Source organism: Vidua chalybeata, chromosome 20 (assembly GCF_026979565.1).
Source record: "Vidua chalybeata isolate OUT-0048 chromosome 20, bVidCha1 merged haplotype, whole genome shotgun sequence".
NCBI lineage: Eukaryota > Metazoa > Chordata > Aves > Passeriformes > Viduidae > Vidua > Vidua chalybeata.
In genome coordinates this window covers 7,671,821-7,691,859 of record NC_071549.1, presented here as the reverse complement: position 1 = coordinate 7,691,859, position 20,039 = coordinate 7,671,821, and the positions used below count along the sequence as shown (strand labels likewise).

Here is a 20,039-nt window from a genome sequence, read left to right as displayed (position 1 = left end):
GAGCCCCTGCAAGGCAGTGCTTTAACCCACACCCAAGAAGCAAGAAACTTCCAAGAAATTAGGACTATTTCTGGCGGCAGATTGATGAAACAGAACTAGGGCAGCGTTTTCCATGCAGAAAAACAACATTTCCCCATAGCCAAGGCTATTTATAACCCCTGGGAATGACAGGCTCTGCTATTTCTGGCTTTGGGGCTAGCGGGGGACTCGGTGACGCTGCCCCGGCGCCCGGGTGCAGCGAGAGGTGCTGGCATTCCCAAGGCCCTGACACGTGCCGTGGTGGGTTCCGGGCCCCAGGGCTGGGCAGAGGTGGGTGCAGTTGCCTTTTGGTGCTTTTTGGTCCCCAGCTGGTGGTATTGATGCAGCCCCATCGATCCCTGTAATGCACGGGGCGGGCAGCTCAGTCCTAATGTCCCCTTGGGGAAGAGGATGGGATATTGGAGCTGGTGGGGGCTCCCAGGGCTGGGGACACGCAGCTGCCAGGCCACACTTGCACCAGGCACGCGGGGTCACTCTGCAAGGACACAGGAGCTTCCTGCAGCTGCTGGGTCAGGAGATGCTCTGGGCAAGTGTAAAGATGTTCAGAGCTGCTGCTCCAGCCACGGAGCTGCTGTTCCCCTGCCCATAAAGTCACGGCATGCCATGACGGGGGGGCACTGTGGGGTCCCTCATGTCCCTTCTTGCACACCAAGACTCCACAGTCCCAAAGATAGGCTCAAGCTGCCCTGGGTCTTGGCAGAGACCCAGCACAGTGACATTGCCACATGCCCTGTGTCACAGTGAGCCCAAGCATCTCCTCAGCTGTGGGGAAACTGTGGTCCCCAGCAAGGCAGAAATGCTGCTGTCTCCAGCATGGCCCAGGAATGGCTCCTGACACGGAGCCCTCCCTGGTGCTCCAGCCCAGCACATGGAAGAGCCCAGTGAGCGCCACGCTGCTTCCTCTGTGCCAGCCCTGCGGCTGCTGGAGAGCGGGAGGAGGAGAAGGAAAGCTGCAGCTGCCCTGGGCTCCCATGGGACCCTGCAGCAGGTCTGGACACTGGGATCACGAGACTGCAGCCAGACCACAGCTAACCCCAGTCCTGCTGCTCCAGCTCCTCTGTGCTCCCCCACAGCACTGCCATGAAGCCACCACAGCCAACGCCACTGTCCCAGAGACTTTCACCCTTTTCCCCACACATCCCTGTCCCACTCATGGCAGTGAAGCCCCTTCATCCCCCAGCCAGGTCAGGAGCCTCCCTGCTCTGTGATGTGATTTTAACTGCAGCCACCATACATGCCTTCCCCTTCCCCACCCCTCAGGTCCCTCTGGCTCTGATGGCCCTGGCAGCTCACATCTGGAAGGGCTTTAGCAGAGCTCTGAAGAAAGCTTTTATTAAAGCCAGGTTGGCTGCTGCCAGTGCTGCAGACCTTACCCTGAGCACGTCACTTCCCTGCAGCCACTTCCCCCTGCATGGGCACAATCATCCCACAACAGCCAGCAGGGCCCAAATTTGGGCTAGTTCTGCTGCCACCATGGGTCTGAGCCCCCTTGCAGCTAGGGCAGGTCCCTATGCACCGCTGGGGCAGCACCTACAGCCTGGCCCTGGTGCTCTCTAACCCTCCTGGCCAGCACCCCGTGCAGCAGCAGCAGCAGCACAGGACACTGCCACTCCCCAGTTTAAGCAAAGCCATGTCCAATGCTTCGTCTCCAGGCGTGGGAGGATGGACAGGAGCATCCACCCACAGAGCCAGAGGCAGCTCCTGCCCACGCAGCATTGGCAAACACCCCGTCCCAGCTCCCGCCACCATCTCCTCCTCCTCTGAAGGGAGCTGCCTTGCTCCAGCAGGATGCAGGGACATCCCAGGTCAGTGGGCAACTCAAGGGCTAGGAGCCCTGGGGAACAGCCTTCGAGCCAGCATTGTGCAGGATGAGATGTCAGCTCCTCTTTGGAAGATCAGACGGCTTCAAACACCCCTCTGTGCCTGGGGAAACATCTCAGCCAGGTCACCAGCATGTCTCCAGGCTGCTCCCTCCTGCACCTCAGGGACTCTCAGCCATGGTGGTATCCATGCCCAGGTCAGCATTTGCTGTGGTGCCGCTCTCATCCACGGTGAGGTGAAACATCCTCTGTTTGTTGCCACAGGGATGTGCCATCATCCTGGTTTCCCAAATTATCCAAGGCTGTTTGTTTGCAGGAAAAGGTCTCAGGTTGTAGAGGAACAGGCAATGAGCATCCTGGCAGTCCTGCAGCACTTTCTGTGTTCTGGGGAGGCCCTGCTGGCATTGACCTTCCTCTCCTACTGCTTGTCTTGTCCATGGGACAACTCCAGACTTGAGGTGATGAGGCCACATCCTGGGATTTTGTCCTCAAGACATGTCCAGGTCGTGGCACTGTGACAGACCCAGGCAGGGCTGGGTGCCCAGAGCTCCAGGGTGAGGAGCTGGTAGGGCTCCAAATCCTCCGGGTGGCTCCCCAGGGCCCCAAACACTGGGAAGCTGTGGTGGGGCAGGGACTGTGAAGTTGGGAATGTCCCCTCCTCGCATCTCAGGCCCATGAGGTCACCCAACTGTCAGCCTTGGGTGAAGCAATTGGGAGCAAACCGGTGACTCAGTCTTTGAGGTCATCTCTGCCAGGGCCCTGGGGAGCAGGATCCCAGAGGAGCTGCTACAGCCAGCATTGCTTCCCATCAGCGTGGCACCCACAGATAACCCAGCCTGGCCTCCCGTGGCTGCCCTGGCAAGCAGATCCCTCAGCAGACCTCCATGCCAGCAGCTCCCTCCCCAGGGAACAGACAGTCCCTGAGCCCCCCGGTGCCGTGGGACAGAGCAGCCCCCAAACCAGCAAACACTGCCAGCAGCAAAGCACAGCCCCCCAAAAAAGCAGTTTCACAGCCCCAACTGAGAACAACCCGAGGAGCAGCAGCAGCACCCACAAACCCACCAGGACCCTGCCCCGCAGCCGCAGGGAAGCCAGCAGCCACAACAGGCACAGGAGATGAAACCCCTGCATGTTTTGACCCAGCAACAGCCGCCGGGCAGCCTCTCCACAGAGCCCTGCTGCCCCTTAATCCCCTGTGCGCAGCCGGCACAGAATCGAGGTTAATGCCGCTGCGTCACACGCGGCCCCGCCGCTGCCACGGCGAACCCCCACGGGCACAGCCGAGCCAGCAGCTCCCCAGGCAGGGAGACTCCACCGAGGGAAACCCCCAGAGTCCCCCGTGGGGCTTTTGGGACAGCCTGCAAGGCTGTCGTCCCCCTCCTTTGTCACCTCTGTCGCACATCCCTGCACTCCGTGTTCCCACAAAGACGGGCAGCACTGGCTGATGTGGTTGCGACACAGCTGTGAGCTGGGAAAGCCTGGATCGACCCGGGTTGCAAGAGGGGGGACGCAGGCACTGGGTGCTGTGGCACCCCAAGAACCCGGCCCCAGTCAGCCCAGAAGCATCGCTGCCTCCTGGGCAAGCTCCAGGGCCGGGCAGGGGTCCCCTGCCCTGCCTCTGCAGGACCCCCCGGTGCAAACAGCTCAGCCTCCCGGAGCCTGCCAGCACAGAGCGAGAGGGAAGGAGGAAAACAAACACCTCACAGGCTGCCAACTGCATCTAAGAGCTCCCAAAGCTCCCAAACATCTCCCCGCCCCATGCACAGACCCCACAGCACTCACTCTCCACACAAACAACACAGCCCTCCATCCCACAAAACCACCGGCCAAAAAGCCACGGTCACCCAGAGCAGAGCCCGGCGCAGCCATCCCAGAGCCCAGCACTGTCCCCTGCAGCCGCCCCCCACACCCGGAGCACCTTCTGACGGAGCAGTTTGCTGCGCACCCTGCCCCAGAGCCGGGCGCCCGTGTTCGGGGGTCGCTTCCCCTCGGGCTCCTCCACGCCGCGCTCGCCCCCGGGGCCGGGGCCGGGGCCGGGGCCGCCCTCCGGCTGCACCAACACCTCCGTCATCGCGACGACCGCTTCGGCTCCGGGCAGGCGACACGAGGGTGGCCGGGAGCGTGCCCGCGGCTGGGTTAGCACAGCATCCGCATATCCCTTCTGCCGGCGGCGAGAGGTCAGCGGGGGCCGGCGAGGGGAGCCCTGCTGGGGCGGCGGGGCGGCGAGCGGCCAGGGCTCATCTTCAGGGTGTGAGCCAGGCTGGCGAGGCAGCCCCAAAAACCTCCCTCCCCCTGCGAGGAAGTGACTCAAAGGCAGCCCCCCCCCGGCGGCCCCCACGCGTTTAACTCTCGCCCTGCCGCCCGCCGCCGCTCGGGAGCGCTGGGGGGGCTGCCCGGGCTCCCCGCCGCCGTTATCCGCCGTTATCCGCTGTTGTTATCCCTCTGCCGTTATCCCTCTGCCGTTATCCGCCTCGGCAGCCGCGGCCCCCGAGGCACCGCCGCTGGCGGCTGCAGCATTCCCGGCTCCGCGCAGGAGCCAGGCTGGCTCTCCTGCTCTTGCTGAGAGCAGGAGGAGGCTTTTGGGGTCTGTTGTCACGCCCAGGGACAGATGGGTACCCCCATGTCCCCTCTGTGTACTCTGGCCCTTGTCAGCCCCACTGCCAGGGAGGCAGGGAAGCCCTGGAAGGGTCCCTGCCTGCTGAGGGACATGCTGAGGTGCAGGCTTGGGGGAACTTGCACTGCCCCCCAGTCCCTCCCTCAGCAGCCCCTGGAGTCCCTTCAGGTCACTCTGGCTCCCTGCAGGTCGGGGGTGCCCCAGCATCACAAATCTCCTCCATCAGAGCCTCTGCCAGCCCAGGGAAGGGAACAGACAGACAGGCAGCTATTCCCTGAGGGTACAGCAGGCACCGTGCCCATCACAACACAGGCTCTGCTTCAACAGCCACATCCCCCCCATGCATCAAATGGGCTGAGGAAGGGGGTCCTGAGACCCCCTTCATGCACCCACTGCCTGTCTGTGGCATGGGGGCCACATCCAGCCTCTGTCCTCTGCAATGTGGGCACAAGCACGCACAGCCTGCTGTGCCCACCACAACATCCGTCTGCCATCCTGGCACAGCACCACACATCCCTGCCAGCACCCAGCAGACACAGCCCAGCTGCTGGGAGCAACTGGGACAGCTCAGAACAGGGCTGAGCCCTGCAGTGCAGGGGACACAAGACCCTCATGGGGACACAAGCCAAACAGGGCAGCCCTACCCTGACCACAGCATATTCCAGCTTTCGAAAATGGGGTTAATAACAACAAAACAGGGTTAATGCCAACCAGGAGTCCCACCTTTCCACTGAGCAGCCAGTGCTGCTATGTGGAACCAGCAACAGCTCAGGATGAGCCCAGGGACCAGCGGGGTGAGGAACATCCAGGGCAGCGTCTCTGCCTGAACGGCTCAGGGAGAAGGCAGGGGGGCAGCTCTGGAGCTTGACTACAGCCCACAGCCCCAGAAGCAGCACTGCCCATCCTGCTCACAGCTGTCCTGCCCTGTCACCAAGCCCACCCCTGGGGCAGAGGCCGAGCTGTGGCTCTGGGTGACAGCAGGACAACCCCAACCCTGACGCTCTTCCATCCATCCAGATCCTCCTTGGGATAAGCAGCCCCAGGGCCTTCTCTCTTTCCTGCTCTTCCCCCAGAACTTTTGCACAGCGGGTACGGGCTGTGCTGTCCCTGTCCCGACCCCCGCATCTCCCAGCATGACTCATGTTTGTTGATCCAGGCTATTTCCGAGAGCGCAGCTGGACTGATCCCCGCGGGACACCGAGCCCCTTCCCTGCCCTGGCCTTCCCACTTGGCCCAATGCCACCCCCACTCCACTGCTTCCTGGGGGAGAGGGCAACAGATGGGTGATTTCAGGTATGAACAAGGCACTGGTGAAGCTGAGCCCCCACCTCCCACCCTGTGCCCCCTCCAATGCTGTTTCCCCACAGCATCTCCTTCCCAGCAGCATTTCTGTGCTGCTCTCTGCTCCCCTGGGACCTGCCCTCAGTTGCTTTCCCACGGAGCAGGCAGCCATGAGGGGCCCTTTGAAGTGGCCCTGGGTCGAGGGCTGTGTCCCAGGCGTGACCGTGTCCCCAGCACAGCCAGGAAGGCAGCCAGGCTGGGCTGCCCACCAGGAAAACACAGAGACACCCCCAGCCTGAACTGTGTTGCCCTGCCCTGGGCTTCCCTGCAGCCTGGCCAAGGTGGCTGCAAGGGGAATGTGAGCTCTGGGGGTTGCCTGCCCTCCACTCCATCCTCTTGGTCCTGCTCACCTGGGAGCATCTCAGGGCAGCCCAGGCCTCCATCCTCCCTGCCTGGCAACCGCCAATCAGAGGCAGCTCAGCCATTGCCCTGGAAACCCCCGTTGCCATAACAGCAGCTGATGGAGGCACAGGGAAGGCAGATGGTGGCAGAGGGGGACACAGGAGGGACGGGGGGCTGCACATGCAGAGCCCTCCCTAGGGCAGCTGCCAACCCCTCCCTGCAGCTCCCCAGGGCCACAGCACGGAGAGCAGCAGAATGGAAACACTTCCAGCCCAGCTGGGGCTGGATGCACCTCTGCAGGGAAGGTCTGGCTTTGCCACCTCCACAAAGGCCCCTCTAACTTTGTCCCACCCTCTCCTGCAGCCACTGTGCCCCAGGACCACCACCCCCCATGCCTGATGCCCACCCACCTCACTGCCTTCAACCCCACAACTGCTGTACCCCGCTCCCTAAAGCAGAGCTGCCCACCCCAGGCATCACTCCAGGACAACCCTCCCAGCCCAGGTGCCAGGCCCTAAGGAGTCCCCCTACGGGTGAGAGGATGCCCAAAAGCCCCAGTGCATACCTGGATCTGCCCCTTGCCCATGATCTTGTCCACAATTTCGTTGTTGTCCTTGTTGAGTTTGGTCTTGTCATAGCACTTCTCGTAGCAGAGGATGCGCAGGGACTGGGAGCCCTCCAGCTCAATCTCAAACTCCTGGGGTGTGGAGGGAGGGTGGCTCAACCCCAGCACCCCAGAGCAGTTCCAAAACTGGGGTTGAAGGGAAATGGGGAGCACAGCCTCCCCCTGCATGCCACCCTCCCTCACCTCATTCCACTGCGGCTCCGTGGTGTCCCGGAACACCCTGGTCTTGGCTTTGCTGACGAAGTAGCCAAAGGAGTCCACCTCCAGTGTACAGTAGAGATCTGGGGGAGCAGACATTGCTCAGCACCCCAGGAACACCCTCACCATCTCCCAGGGGACCACTGTGGGCAGAGCAGGGCTGGACCCCAACTCTTCTGAGCCCACCGGCCCCTCCAAGCAGGGTGGGCACCCACACTTACTGGCTGACTGTTTGAAGCCCTTGGCGGAGTGGACAATGACGTGCAGGAACCCGTAAAGCCCTGGGGACTCGTCATCTGTGGCAGGAGAGCAGAGGCTGTGTCAGGGCCTGGGGCTGGCCATCCCCAAGGCAGCCTTTGCCACCTTTGCCACAGCAATCACGGTGCCTGCAGTGACACCCAAATCCCCAGAGCCCCTGGAGGGACATCTCTAAGTTCTGTATCCCCCACTGACAGACATCCCAAGCTCTCCTGCTGCTGGACAGCCCTGGGGGAGGTTCCCAGTGGGGCTGGCTGGGTCCCACCCTGGGCACACTGGTCCTGCCCAGTCCATGGCGTGGGCTGGAGAGAGCCCAAAAGCAGCCCCGTGCTGCAGCTGGGATTGCGCTGCCTGGGAGCCCGACGCTGCTCCCGCAGTGCCACCTGGTGGGAAGCTGTCCCTGCACAGCAGAGTCCCCGCTCCAGCTCAGGGACCCCACAGCTCCTGCCCGGCATCATCCCGAGCAAAGCAGGATCCAGCGGCCACTCACCGTCCTTGTTGCTGGTGACCGGGATGTTGTGGACAGTGCGTAGCTTGAAGCAGGATCCTGTGAGCACCTGCAGCTCCACTGAGCTCAGGACAAAGGCCTGGAGGTCTGGGAGAGGACAGAAGCTTCAGAGGGACGCAGCCAGTGCTGGTCATAGAGACTGGAGAGCAGGAGGCTGGGATCCTATAGGACTTCCCTGTGGCTTCTGGGGGGATCAGGAGCCCAAGAGGGCCTTGGCAGCCCCCGACTTACCCTTTTTCTGCAGTCTCTGAATGGCCTCCCTCCACTCGGACCGCTCGTAGTCAGAGGAGAGCAGGAAGAGGTAGCTCTGCAAGAGAGAGGGAGATGTGGCAGGCTGTGTGCAGGCAGGGCTGAGCCCGGCCCCAGCCCGCCCTCCTCACCTTCCCGTTGCGGTTGTGGATGCGGAAGGGAATGGCAGGTGAGTTGAGGAGCAGCCAGAATTCGTTCTCAAACATCTTCTTCTTGAGGCGCTCGATGGCGCGGCTCTGCCCCTTGTTGGCTTTCTGCAGACGGGGAGCAGAGAGGACCTTTCAGAGGTGCCCCTGTCCCCCAAGACCCACCCCTGACCCAGAGCAAGGCACCCGCCCCAAGAGCAAGTCCCACACCCTTCTCTCACCTCCTTCTGCACCTCGCTCTTGATGGCTGAGATCTTCATCTTCATGTCCTCCAGCTCGTGGTCGGGGATGACGTGGACCTGCGGGCAGTGCTCCGACTCCTCCGGCGAGGGGAACACCAGGTCGGCCAGGGGCACGTACCACTTGCAGTCGTACTGCTGGTGCTTCCTGCAGCCAGGGCACGGGTGGTCACTGATGCCTGACCCCCTCCCTGGCGCATCCCCCGGCTCGCTGAGGGACAGGGGGGGTTGTGGCACATTTCCCCCCGTGCCCAGCACCCTCCTTACCCCACTGCTGTCTTCTTCAGCTTGGCACAGAGCAGCACGTCGGTGAAGAGGAAGACATGCCGCAGCTTCCGCGAGCCCTCCGACAGCTCCACCAGGAAGCCATCCTTGACAAGCTGCCGGGTCTGTGGGCCAGAGGGGCTGCCATGAGAGCAGGCAGGGAGCAAAGGCCAGCAATCCATGGGGAAAGGCCGACAATCCTGTCCCTCTCTGTGGCTCAGCCACCAGGAGCATGGGGAGGTCCATGCCCTCTATACTTAATAAAGGACCAGCAAGCAGCAAGGACCAGGTAGAGCCCTAATCTTGTACCTGAAACTGTATCTGGAGGAGCCTCTCCAACTCCTACCCAGGTACTAAGGAGCTCTTCAGGGTGGAGACACCAGCCAGGGGCCGGCAGAGGGCTCAGGCACTGCCCACCCCACAGGCTCACCTCGCCCTTGGGGGTGGTGACCGCTGTCCTCCGGGGGTCAATGTCCTCATTGATGCTGGAGAGAAAGTTCTGGGAGATGCGGAGGGCGTCCTGGAGCAGCGGGTAGTCAGGGTGGTCAGCTGGGGTGTGCTTGAGGAGGTCCTGGAAGGAGACAGGCACAGGTTAGCAGCTCGAAAGCACCCAACCTGGAGACCCCTCATCAGCACTCCCCACAGCTGCAGATCCCCAGGAGCAGCAGAGACAGAGCCCACCACCATCCCCGTGGGACTGGTGTCACACTCACGTGCAGGACGAGGGTGCTCCGTGTCACCCGGTCGATGGGTTTGTACAGCAGCGCTGAGGGGAGAGACAAAGTGTCAGCAACCACCTGTGGCTGGAGCCCTGGCCCCTCTCCCACCTGTCACAGAGAGCACAGGGGCAAGGACGGGAGCCCAGATGCCCAGAGAGCCCCCCTGCTCTGCACAGAGCCCTGGGCAAGCACCTGAGATGTGTCCTGCACAGCTGGACAATCAGGGTAGTGCCAGGAGCAGGGGGGAGCAGCACTGCCACAGCCCCGTGTCCTGCTGTGCTGGGGACACCAGGAGCCACAGCCAGGCTGGTGTGCGGTCATGGCCAGTGGGGACAGGATGTCCCACCACACCTACGGCAGCAGAGGACAGGGACAGCCCTCTGGAGGGCAGGGCCTCCCCGGGAGGGCTGCACCCACACTTGCTGTGCGGTGGCTGTGGAGCGGAAGAGCCGCTCCTCACCCTCAGCAGCTTTTTCAGTTTCCCTTTTAGCTCAGCTGTGGCTCCTGTCTCTCACCGGGCTCTGCCACCCCATGGGACATCCTGTACCCACCTCTCTGCACCAGCCCAGCCAGCCCTGGGTGCAAAGGCGGCCCAGGCTGCTCCAGCAGCAGCAAAACCCCCACCTACAGAGAACACTGGGTCCAAGGCCTCAGCCCCACACCCCTGCCCCATGTCCCTGCCTGCAGCCCCACTGACTGCAGGGCAGGGGGCAGAGCTGCCTCACACACAACCACCCACACACAGGGGGTACAGACAACCCCTTTCTCCTGCCACGCACCCTCCCAGCAGGAAACAGCCCCAGAGGCTCTTCAGAGACACATTTCAGTGGAAGCAGTCAGACCCTTCTCCTCCTCCCCATCTTTTTGGGCAGGCAAAGGCACAGAGCCCACTCACAAGTGCTGCTCCCTGTGCCTGGCCACATTCATGTCTCGCCAGGCTGCTTCCAGCCAGGCTGATGCCTCTGGGGTTTCCCTTCACTTTGGAGCACTTCCCCAAACTGCCAGGGCCGAGAGCAGTCAGGTTTTGGGCCATGGGAGAGGAGGGAAAGGTGCCAGCTCCTCACCCTGGGCTGAGTCGTGGGGGTTCCCATCCCTGTGATCCCAGAGGGTGCTGCCTTGTGGCACCCAGTCCTGGGACAGGGTGAGCAGGGGATCTCTGCTCAGGAGGTGACAATGCCAGGCTGAACCCTAACCAGAGGCTGCACCCCCACAGCTCCATGCCAGAGGGTAAAACAAGAGCCCTGCTCCTGTGACAACCAGCAAGAACCCTGCTCTAGGATAAAGGTGACAGGCAGGGTGTCCCCCTTTTCCACCATCCTAGACCCACAGGAAGGATGGACCCTCCTGCTGCCATCACTACAGACACACGCAAAGCTCCGGGGAGCCCATGGAGGGGCTGTCCCAGCACAAGAGAGGAGCGAGGGGCTCCTTGTGCACACAGTCCTGCCAGCCTGGGACCCACGGGCAGCAGAGGCAGGGACGCACGCTCAGCTCCTCTCCCCCCAGCCACGGAGAGCTGGACATTCCAGCCACACGACGCTGGGGCAAATGGAGACCCCTCCCCATCACCACCCACACAGCACAGCCCAGGACGAGGGGGGCTGGGGGATCCCCCTGCCCACCCCAGCTCCTCCTGTCCCATCACTGGCACGAGCCCCTGCCCGGCGGGGACGGCGAACGCGTGGCTGCGTGTGCCGGAGCCAAGATGACTCAATCGAGCCTGGAACAAAGACGCTCCCAACTTCAGCCCGCAGAGCACGACGCAGCCTCCACCCCCCGGCACAGACCCCGCGGCATCTCTCCCTGCCGGCACCCCAAATCGGAGCCGCCCCCCTCGCCTCACCATAGGTGCAGTTACAGCAGAGCCGGACAATGACGAGGATTTCCATGGCAGCCCCGTCTCCACGCAGCCATCGCTGCCGCCCCGCAGCAGCTCAGCCCGGCTGCGGCACAGCTCCGGCCCCTCCGCACGGCTCCCGGCACAGCCGCGGGCGGGGAGGAGCGGTGGGCAGGGGGTGGGGGGCTGCCGCACGCCCCCAGCATCCTGAAGAGCCGCGACCCCCCCCTCCCCGCCGGCTCCAGGCACACAAAGGGCTCGGTAATTCACCCACGCACAAGGCTGCGTCCCCCTCCCCGCGCCCGCCGTACCCTCCATGGTGACGGACGTGTGGCTCTCCTTCGAGTCCTTGGGGCCCTTCACCTTCAGCTCCTAGGGAGGGAAAGGCCCATCAGCACAGCCCGTGGGGGCTGGGGTGGGGGGAAGGTCATGGCTCAAGGTCATGGGGCACCCCCCACCCTTCCTGCACCCTGGTGTCTCCCCCCTGGCCCCAGCCTGGCCGTGCTGGAGGCCACACACGGCTGCTGGGTGAAGGAGCGTGGGTTCCTGCCTGGCTGGGAGCAGCTCTGGCTGTGCCCAGCAGCTGGGACATGGTGATGATGCCACCAAGCTGAACAGGAGCAGGGCGCCCAGGCTGTAGCCATGGAGGTCCCCATTTCTGAAGGGGATCCAGGCATGGAGATGCAGGCAGCAGGAGATAGGCCACAGGTGCCCAGCACCCACCGACACTGCATGGGCTGGTGACAGCACAGGCTGAGCCCAACCTGAGCTTGCACAAGGTGGGACAACCTCCTGCAATGCCCAAAAGACCACGACAGAGCCCTCAGTGGCCCAGTCCTCGGGGCCAGTCCCGGCCAGGGCAGGGAGAGCATCTCCACGGGGCAGACACGGTCAGCTCAGCCACAAGGACAGTGTTCTCTGCCCTGTGCAGGGACAGCCCGGGCACAGCCCTGTCCCACTGGCACAGCCCCATCCCAGCTTACCTCCGAGATCTTCTGGAACTGGTAGTTGCTCTGGCTGCACTTCTCTGCCGTCTCCAATGCGATTTTGTAGTTATCCACAAAGGCCTTGTAGACCCCCAGCTGGCTGGCCTGTGGGGAGTGGGGGTTAGCCAGGCACCAGCCGGGTGCTGAAGCCCCCCACAGCACCCGAGGGGTCAGGCAGCCCTTGAGGTGACACTACCCAGAGTTGTCCCCTCCTGGCAGGACACTCAGCCAGCTGGGGGTCACATGCTTGGCTCCTGCTCAGGGCAGGATGGTGGAGCTCCTGCCCAGCCTGTGCTTCCATAAACCTCCAAAATCCAGCAGAGAGATAACAAGTGCCTGGACAGCAGAAGCTGAAGCTACAGCCCTTCAACCTGGCCTCTCCTTCTCCTCTCCCCAGCACGGTCATGGCATCCATGGGCACAGCCCCTGTGGGCATCACAACTCCAAACTCATCACAACTCCAGCCCTTCTCCTCTTCCAAGCGGAGCAAGACCCGGGGAAGGTGCATACCAGCTTCTGGAAGAGGTGGCCCATGGTGACATTGCTGTCCCACTGCTGCACCTTCGGGCACAGGCTGTCGTAGAACTCCTTGTGGATCTCATAGATATCCTGGATCTTGTAGAAAATCGTCTCGATCTGCTGGAGGGTGAGGACAGGCTGCGACGTGGTGGCCGTGGCCTTCAGTGGCTTCATGGGCTGCCAAAGAAGGGAGAATTTGAGATGAGGGCTAAGAGGAGAACACTGGGCATGAGGAGGATCTGAGCTGGCAGCGAGGGCTGCCCAGGACAGATGGACCAAGGCTGGCAGCTGGACCAAGGGGCACTCCGGGCTCGTGCATCCTCAGACTTCCCCGCAGTGGCGGTGACCCCGTGTTGTGCAACAGCGTCTCGCCCTGAAGGTCAGCAAGTCCACAAGAGGAAACAGGGCTATAAATATGTCCCCAACAGGGACATGGGCAGCGGGGGAGGTGAGATGGGGGTAGACAGAGAAAAGCTTGCCCTGGTGTGGCTTCTGGAGCTTTGCTCTCATTCAGGCTGACGTGGCTGGGGGAAACCACCCAGGAAAAAATTAATCCATCCATCCATCCATTCATCCATCCATCCATCCATCCATCCATCCATCCATCCATCCATCCATCCCTGGAGGGGCTGTCCAGTCTGGGGGCCGTGCTCACCAACAAGAGGGCCTCCAGCTGGTTGATGTAGATCTCCTCGCTGGCCAGGAAACCAGAGAGCACCAACTTCCGCATCTCCAGGCCTTTGCCAGCCTCCCGCTCGCCCTGTGGGACACAGCAAGGAGCCTGGCTAAGCCAGCAAGCGGCACAAGAGGAGACCCCTCATCCCACCAGCCCATCCCTGGCATCCCCACACGGGCACATGTCCCTGCCAGTGTCGTGGAAGCTCAGGGGCAAGGCGTGGGCATGTGCCCGATGGGCTGCAGAGCCCGTCTGGAGCCAGCTGGGAAAGCCACGAGCTGCGCTGGCTCCTGTCCCCTCCCTGCTCCGGGCTGGCCACGAGCCCGGTGCCGCTGGCAGCGCTCCAGGGTGGTGCACGGCATGGCAGGACTCTCCAGGGCAGAGTCCAGAGACGCCCAGTGAAATCATGCTTGGCGCTGGATGGGGCTCCCACGTGATGCAGCACCACCCTTTCCCTCGGCTGAGGTTTCCCTTGGGAAGTGCCACCCCAGCAGGCACTGCCCAGTGGCACCGGGGCATGTCCCAGCACCCAGGTCTGCTGCAGCACTGATGTTCCTGTGGTGTGAGCCTCATGGCAGGGAGATGGCCGGGCTAGGGGGGCTCTGGGACCCTCAGCGAGGCTCTGCCAATGCCCAGGCATGGACACCCCAGCCCCTGGACCATCCTGGGTCACACCTTGGCCTCTCCTCTTAAAAATCACACTTGAGGACCAGGCTTTGCCACCCAGACAGGGGCCAAGCAGAGCCATGGGGGCATCACTCTGAGCCATTCAGGATGGTTTGGGGAGGACACTGGTCATGTCTCACCTGTGCCCATGCCAGCCCTGGCTGCTGTGCCAGGGGAGGTGGCAGCTGCAAACACCTGGGGGGCACAGCCCCAAGGTGGGCATGGCTGAGGATCAGCATCTCTCTGCCCCACTCTAGTGTCCATCAGCCAGCCCTGGGCGCTGCTGTGACAACAGAGTGTCCACCCTGCCAGGCTGCCCCATTAAGGCTGGGCCACGGTGACCAGCGCAGCAGGAGGGCGCATGGAGGGGGGGCAGTTTTATTCACTAGGAGCTCGTGGGCTCTTTGCCACAGATTAGTCACGGGCTCTTCCTGCTTCCCCAGCCTGGGCCCTGCGCAGGAGCTCAGGAGATAAGGGGCCCACCCATGCTCGGGGCCCACACACCCCACGGGGACGATGTCAGCTGGACCCCCGTGACACAGAGCAGTGACTCTTAATCACTGTGGCTGGCTGCCCCACGCAGGAGACCCCAGGAAGAGCAGGGCCAGAGCCCTCTTCCATCACCCAGGCACCCTGGCAGGGTGGGCATGAGAAGGATGCTGAGCTGCACCTGCCAGCACAGGGGTCTCCCCAGGTCCACCCCCCATTTCTGTTTTGGGACTGTTTAGGCGTTTCTGGTGGCCGAGTGTGGGAATTGGCCAATAGCCGAGCAGTGGGGCAGAGTGTAAAACGAGCCCCTTCCTGAGCATCCGGTGCCGGCTCTGCTGAGCCCCGCAGCTCCCACCCCGCAGCACGTGTGGCTCTACACCCCCCTGGAAGGACAGCTGGGTGGTCACCTCACTCTGAGCCCTCCACACCTGGAGCCTGGCACAGCCCTGCGCCGTGCCCCTGGCCACAGGCAGTCCTGGGGCTGTGGTGGGGCCGCAGTGATGCTCCCGCTGCTCCCAGCTCTGCCCCCCGCCAGCACCCACCTCATGGCCCCAGGAGCTGTTCCAACACCTGGGCATCACCAGCACCAGCAAGATGCCCCTCGTCCCCACACCCACTGCCCAGCACGGGTGCAGCGTCCCCCCGCTGCCCACCTTGTCGCCGGCCGAAAACGGAGACACGGGGCTGGTGGGGGTTCCTGGCTCAGAGTCATCTTCATCCTCCAGCACTTTATCCAGGTACCCTATGGCCTCCTCTTCCTCCTCCATGGCTGGCCGGGCAGCGGGGCGCAGAGGGGACCCCACAAGGCTCCAGGCAAGGGGCTCACGCGGCTCAGCTGTCCCAGCCTGACTCAGCTCTGGACGCCGGCCACCAGCGCGGGATGAAAGGAGCCATTATGGGATCCCCGGTGCTCCAGCCTGACCCAGCTCCGGCCTCCCGGTCCCCGGCGGCCCGGGCGCTCCCGGCGCGGCTGCTGAGCCGCCCGCGAGCGGCGGCGGCGGCAGCTCCGGGCTCGGCAGCGCAGCGAGCGCAGGGCCAGCCCCGCTCCCGGCCGGCTCCGCTCGGCCCCGGGGCCGCGGGCGGTGCAGGGGCCGCTGCCCGCGCCCTGCGCCCCAGCCGGCCCCGCCGCTCCGCCCTGCGCGCTCCTACAGGAAATGCTCTCCCGGCTATGGAGGTGGGGCTGCTCCGCCGCCGCAGCCCGCCCGTGGTCAAGGCTGGGGCGAGCGGCAGCCGCCTTCCCCGGCCGGCTTTCCCAAGGGGTGTCCAGCAAGAGCCGCGGGGAGGGGTCCCCTGCCAGGCCCCCCGCGCTCCCCCCCGGCAGCGGGAGAGCATCCCTTCTGTTGTAGCCCTCTGGACCCCCGTGTCCCGTGGGGAAGGCACAGCCGGACCGTGGGGATTGCCACCAGCGAGAAGTGACCTTGGAGGGCAGCAGCATCAGCAGGTCCCACACGGGGACCCGGCTGTGCACCTCCAGAAGGTACCGGAGCTCTCCCTGCCCCAGAGGGGACTTGCAGCAGTGTCACAGAGCTGAGCCGTGTGTGTTCACACCTGCCTGCCGCACATCCCGCAGGGACCAGCTGGCACCTCAGCCTGAACCGCGGGGCAGCGGGGCATGGGGACACCAGCACTGCTGTGATGCTTGTGAGGGACACTGTGGGCCTTGGCAAACAAGGCAAGCAGGCTGGAGGAGGGGACACTAATGCAAGAGCTGTTTCAGCAGTTTCCCCCGGGCTCCTCAGAAGCAAAAGGGGAACCAGTGGCTACATGTGCTCTGCCCACAGGAGCCATCTCTTCTCCTTGCACGCATCAGAGCCTGCAACAAACTCCTGCTGTGAGATGTGGGCAGGGACACAGGGACTTTCCAGAGCCTGTGTCCAGCCCTGTGTCCATGCCACAGCTCAGCCTTTGCATCACAACCCTGCCCAACATGGTCAAGTCCCCGGAGTGGGGAATGGTCCCTGTCCAGGGGAATGCTACCCACAGTGCCAAACCCAGCAGTACCCAAGCAGGGGCTGGGACACCAACTCCACACCACGACCACATTCCACGGTGGGATGGGGAGGGTTAAGATGTGTCTGCACACAGCAGTCACAGGCCTCAGACATGGTTACAGCTGCCCCAGGAGCCTGCAAGATGAGATGGCCCACCAGAAACCTCCTCCAGCCCTCTCAAAGGCAGTGCCACCAGTCCTGCCTCACTGGAGGAGAGCAATGGGCTGAACCTGGCACCCTGTGCCACCAGCACAAGCCTGTGCCCCTCGCAGGGCTGGGCACACAGTGCTGGTATTGGAGGGAGCTCTGCCAAGCCCCAGCACAAGCAGCTCCAGATAAAGAGAGGGAGGCAGAGCTGGCACGGAGCTCCAACACTTCCCAATCCTGTTTGTCACAACCAAGTCAACGTTCCTGCCTGTGCCCAGACCCAGCGTGTCCCACCAGCCCTCAGGGACACCCTCAGGGACACGTCTCCCCCCAGCCCTGTCCCCCAGGGCCACCCTCTGCTGTCCCTGCTGGCCTCGGGTCAGAGCCAGCCCCGGAGTGTCAGGGCTGGGGTCGAAGGGCTGTGCTGGGCGGACAAGGAGCCCGAAGCCCGAGTGGTTTAGAGACAGCCCCGGGAGGCGGTGGCAGAGGGCAGCACCCTGCTCTCCCTCCCCAGGGGTTCTGCGTGCCGGGACGACGATGCTGCGATGACGACCCTGGGGAGGAAGCCACACCTCTCCCTCTTCTGCCTCAGCATCCGGGTCAGAAGCTTAACTCTTTCCATGACAAAAATAAAACTTCACTTCTCCCGGCCCGGGCAGCGGCAGCGCCGGGGGATCCCCCAGCCCGGGGCCGTGCGGGTGCTTCCCGCACTAACCCCGAGGGGCCAAGGCGCCTGCCTGGACCCCGCCGCACCCGGGCTTTATGGAAACTTTCATTCTGGAAAAAAACCTCTCGCTTTTTTCCCTTTGGATCCCACCCGCAGCACTCTGGCCATTCCTCCTCTTTTGGAAAACCAAAGGGCTTCCCAAGGATGCGCTGCGAACAGCAGGGGTTACATTTAAGTTGTGCAGAGCGGGAGTGGGGGGGGGGCACCTTGTGTCCCCACCCCTGCTGGTGACTGGTCCCCGAGCGGTGTGCCACTAGATGGAGCCGGCAGCCCGGCGGAGCCGCTGCGCCCTGTCCCCAAGGGCTCCCGGAGCTGGGCACCCGCGAACTCCCCGCTTCCAGCACGCCCGGCCGCGCCCCCGGCCCGGGACCCCGCTCCCCGGCCAGCCCATCCGCTCCTGGCTCTGCCACCGGCGTGGCACGGGCATGGCATCCCCTGAACTGCTGCTCCCTGGCGCCCAGACTGCCACGGCCAGCAGAAATTGGGCTGCCGGGCACGGTCCCCCAGGTCACAGCAGCAGCAGAGCACCACAAACACCGCTGACAGCCGAGCCGGACAGCCAGAGCGCAAATCCCCCCGCCCCCGGTGCAGAGCCCCGCGCCCCCAGCACCTACCCCTGTGCCGAGGCCATCGGTGGGCGTGGGTGACACACCGTCCCCGCTCTCCTGGCCGCGGGCGCTGAGCTGGGGGGACATGGTGGGCGACTCATCGATGTAGGGCATGGTTTCCGAGCCCTCCGGCAGCGCCTTGGGCTCCTCGTTGCCCTCGGCGTCGTATTCGTCCGCACCATAGTTGAAGTCTGCCGGGGTGAGAGAGGGTGGCCGTAAGCATCCAGGCACGGCTCAGGGTCACCGTGTGGCACCGAGGCCACCCAGCCCAGCCTGTGGCTACCCGCGGGCAGCTGACCCCACGTCCCGGGGCCACTCACGGACAGCCCAGCCCAGCCCAGCCCCGCTGCCTGCTCAGCCAAGCGGGCAAGAAGACATCACACATCACACCGAGCATCCTCGGCCCCGCAGGCATCCTCTGCTCGACACACTTCCCTATATTTGAATAATTAACGGAACCGAGAGGCCCGGCGGCCTCGTCTGCGCAGGGACAGCTGCTCTGCCAGACGCTCCAGCCCCATGCAAGTGGCTGTGCCCTGCCTGCCCGCCGGCCACCATCCCTGTGCCATCCCCGGGGACAGACGAGCTGGGCTGGCAGCCACAGCCGCCGTCCTCCTTGCTTGCCCATGCCCACACTCCTCGGAGCGTGGAAATGCGGGCCAGGATCCACAGCACAGAGGGCAGTGCCACCCCCCTGGCAGAAGTGCTCCATTGCCTCCCCGATGGGGGATAGAGGGGAGCTGCATTCCCAGTGCAGGATGAGGCCCCCAAGAACAGCACCCATTTTTGGGTGCCCCACACTGACCCACAGTCCCCCATCACCCAAGGCCCAGGGGAAGCCATTTCGGGGAGACAGAGCCCCAGCTGGGAGGGCTGGGGGGTCTGCAGTGGGGCCCTGGGGCGCAGCGGGGACCGGGGTACATCCTAACCTGTTACCATGGGAACGGCAGCGGCTCGGTGGCGGCGGGAAGAGGTGGCTGCAGCAGCCCCGAGATGCTGACAAAGGGGAGGGGGAAGGGAGCCCGGCTGCGGCAGGGACGGCCGTGGGGTGCACCCAGCACCCCCCCCCCCCATGTTTGCAGCCAGGAGCCCCTCGGCAGCTCCCGAAGTGGCAGGGGGCACATCCAACACCACCCCCTCGCTCCCCTCCCATCCCGCAGCCCCAAGGATCCCTGGAAGCCACATCCCCACAGGCCTCCTAGGCACAGACACTGGGGAGACCCCAGCTAAGACCCCAGCTGATAACCTGGCCACAACAGGGTGCACTGGGGTCAGAGCAGCCGCCCCAGACCAAACCCCACACCGCTGCCACTCCATGTCCCCACGGCCCTGGCCATCCTGGACAAGGACTCCCCTGGCTCCCACCAACACCGCTCAGCACATTAATATTACATCCTGCTTCCTAGGGAAAGTGGATAAATCTTTAAATCAAAGAGCGCTGCAAAGCGTGCTCAGGCCAGGAGCCCTGCCAGTGCCAGTGGGGAGGGATGGAGAGTCCCATCCTGCACCTGAGCGGGGTTGGAGGAGAGCTGTGACATGGGCCAGATGCACCCCATCTCTGCCAGGACACCACAGCCCCTCTCAGACCTTCCTTCTTTAGCAATTAGCTGATAACAATCCCTCAGAGGCTGTGGGGCCACCACAACCCGGGAGCTGATTGGATTGCCCACACCCCCCCCCCCCCCATAACACCCCCTGGTCCTCAGCTTCCAGGAAAAATAGATTCCTGGCTCTAACCTGCCCTGCCTCCTCATGGTGGGATGTCCATCCTCTCTCCTGTCCTGGACAGGTCCCAGCTGTGATGCTTCCAGCACCATCCAGGAGCATGGCAGCATAAGGCTCATTAGCACTGGTGTCCCCCATGATGGCCATTCCCCAGGACACCCACCCCACACAGCTCCCCTGAGCACCCTCAACCAGGGACTGTCCCCAGGCTGGGAATGCCCCAGAGCAACCCAAAACTCTCCCCCAAGCTCCTTTTCCCAGCAGGTGGGGTCTAAGGGGGAGCCAAGGCAGCAGAGAGGGGCCAAA

General features: G+C 63.7%; 1 protein-coding gene across 4 annotated transcripts in view; it reads right to left on the bottom strand.

Moving 5' to 3' along the window:
• The window catches only part of ABR (ABR activator of RhoGEF and GTPase), a 37,896-nt gene that overhangs the window by 6,033 nt on the left and 11,824 nt on the right, over nt 1-20,039 (bottom strand). For 2 of the 4 annotated variants that reach the window (XM_053961057.1, XM_053961058.1), the window contains exons 2-16: nt 18,015-18,199; nt 13,360-13,464; nt 12,696-12,881; nt 12,183-12,290; nt 11,511-11,571; nt 9,357-9,409; nt 9,074-9,214; nt 8,647-8,768; nt 8,362-8,527; nt 8,126-8,248; nt 7,977-8,052; nt 7,728-7,832; nt 7,201-7,275; nt 6,965-7,062; nt 6,722-6,853 (exon numbers count right to left, since the gene is read on the bottom strand). In XM_053961057.1, the coding sequence (XP_053817032.1) occupies nt 6,722-6,853; nt 6,965-7,062; nt 7,201-7,275; nt 7,728-7,832; nt 7,977-8,052; nt 8,126-8,248; nt 8,362-8,527; nt 8,647-8,768; nt 9,074-9,214; nt 9,357-9,409; nt 11,511-11,571; nt 12,183-12,290; nt 12,696-12,881; nt 13,360-13,464; nt 18,015-18,199 (1,736 nt within the window). Of the gene's footprint in view, nt 1-3,777; nt 4,215-6,721; nt 6,854-6,964; nt 7,063-7,200; nt 7,276-7,727; nt 7,833-7,976; nt 8,053-8,125; nt 8,249-8,361; nt 8,528-8,646; nt 8,769-9,073; nt 9,215-9,356; nt 9,410-11,510; nt 11,572-12,182; nt 12,291-12,695; nt 12,882-13,359; nt 13,465-15,188; nt 15,498-18,014; nt 18,200-20,039 lie in introns of those variants that run through there. The other 2 variants (XM_053961059.1, XM_053961060.1) reach the window with 2 other exon arrangements.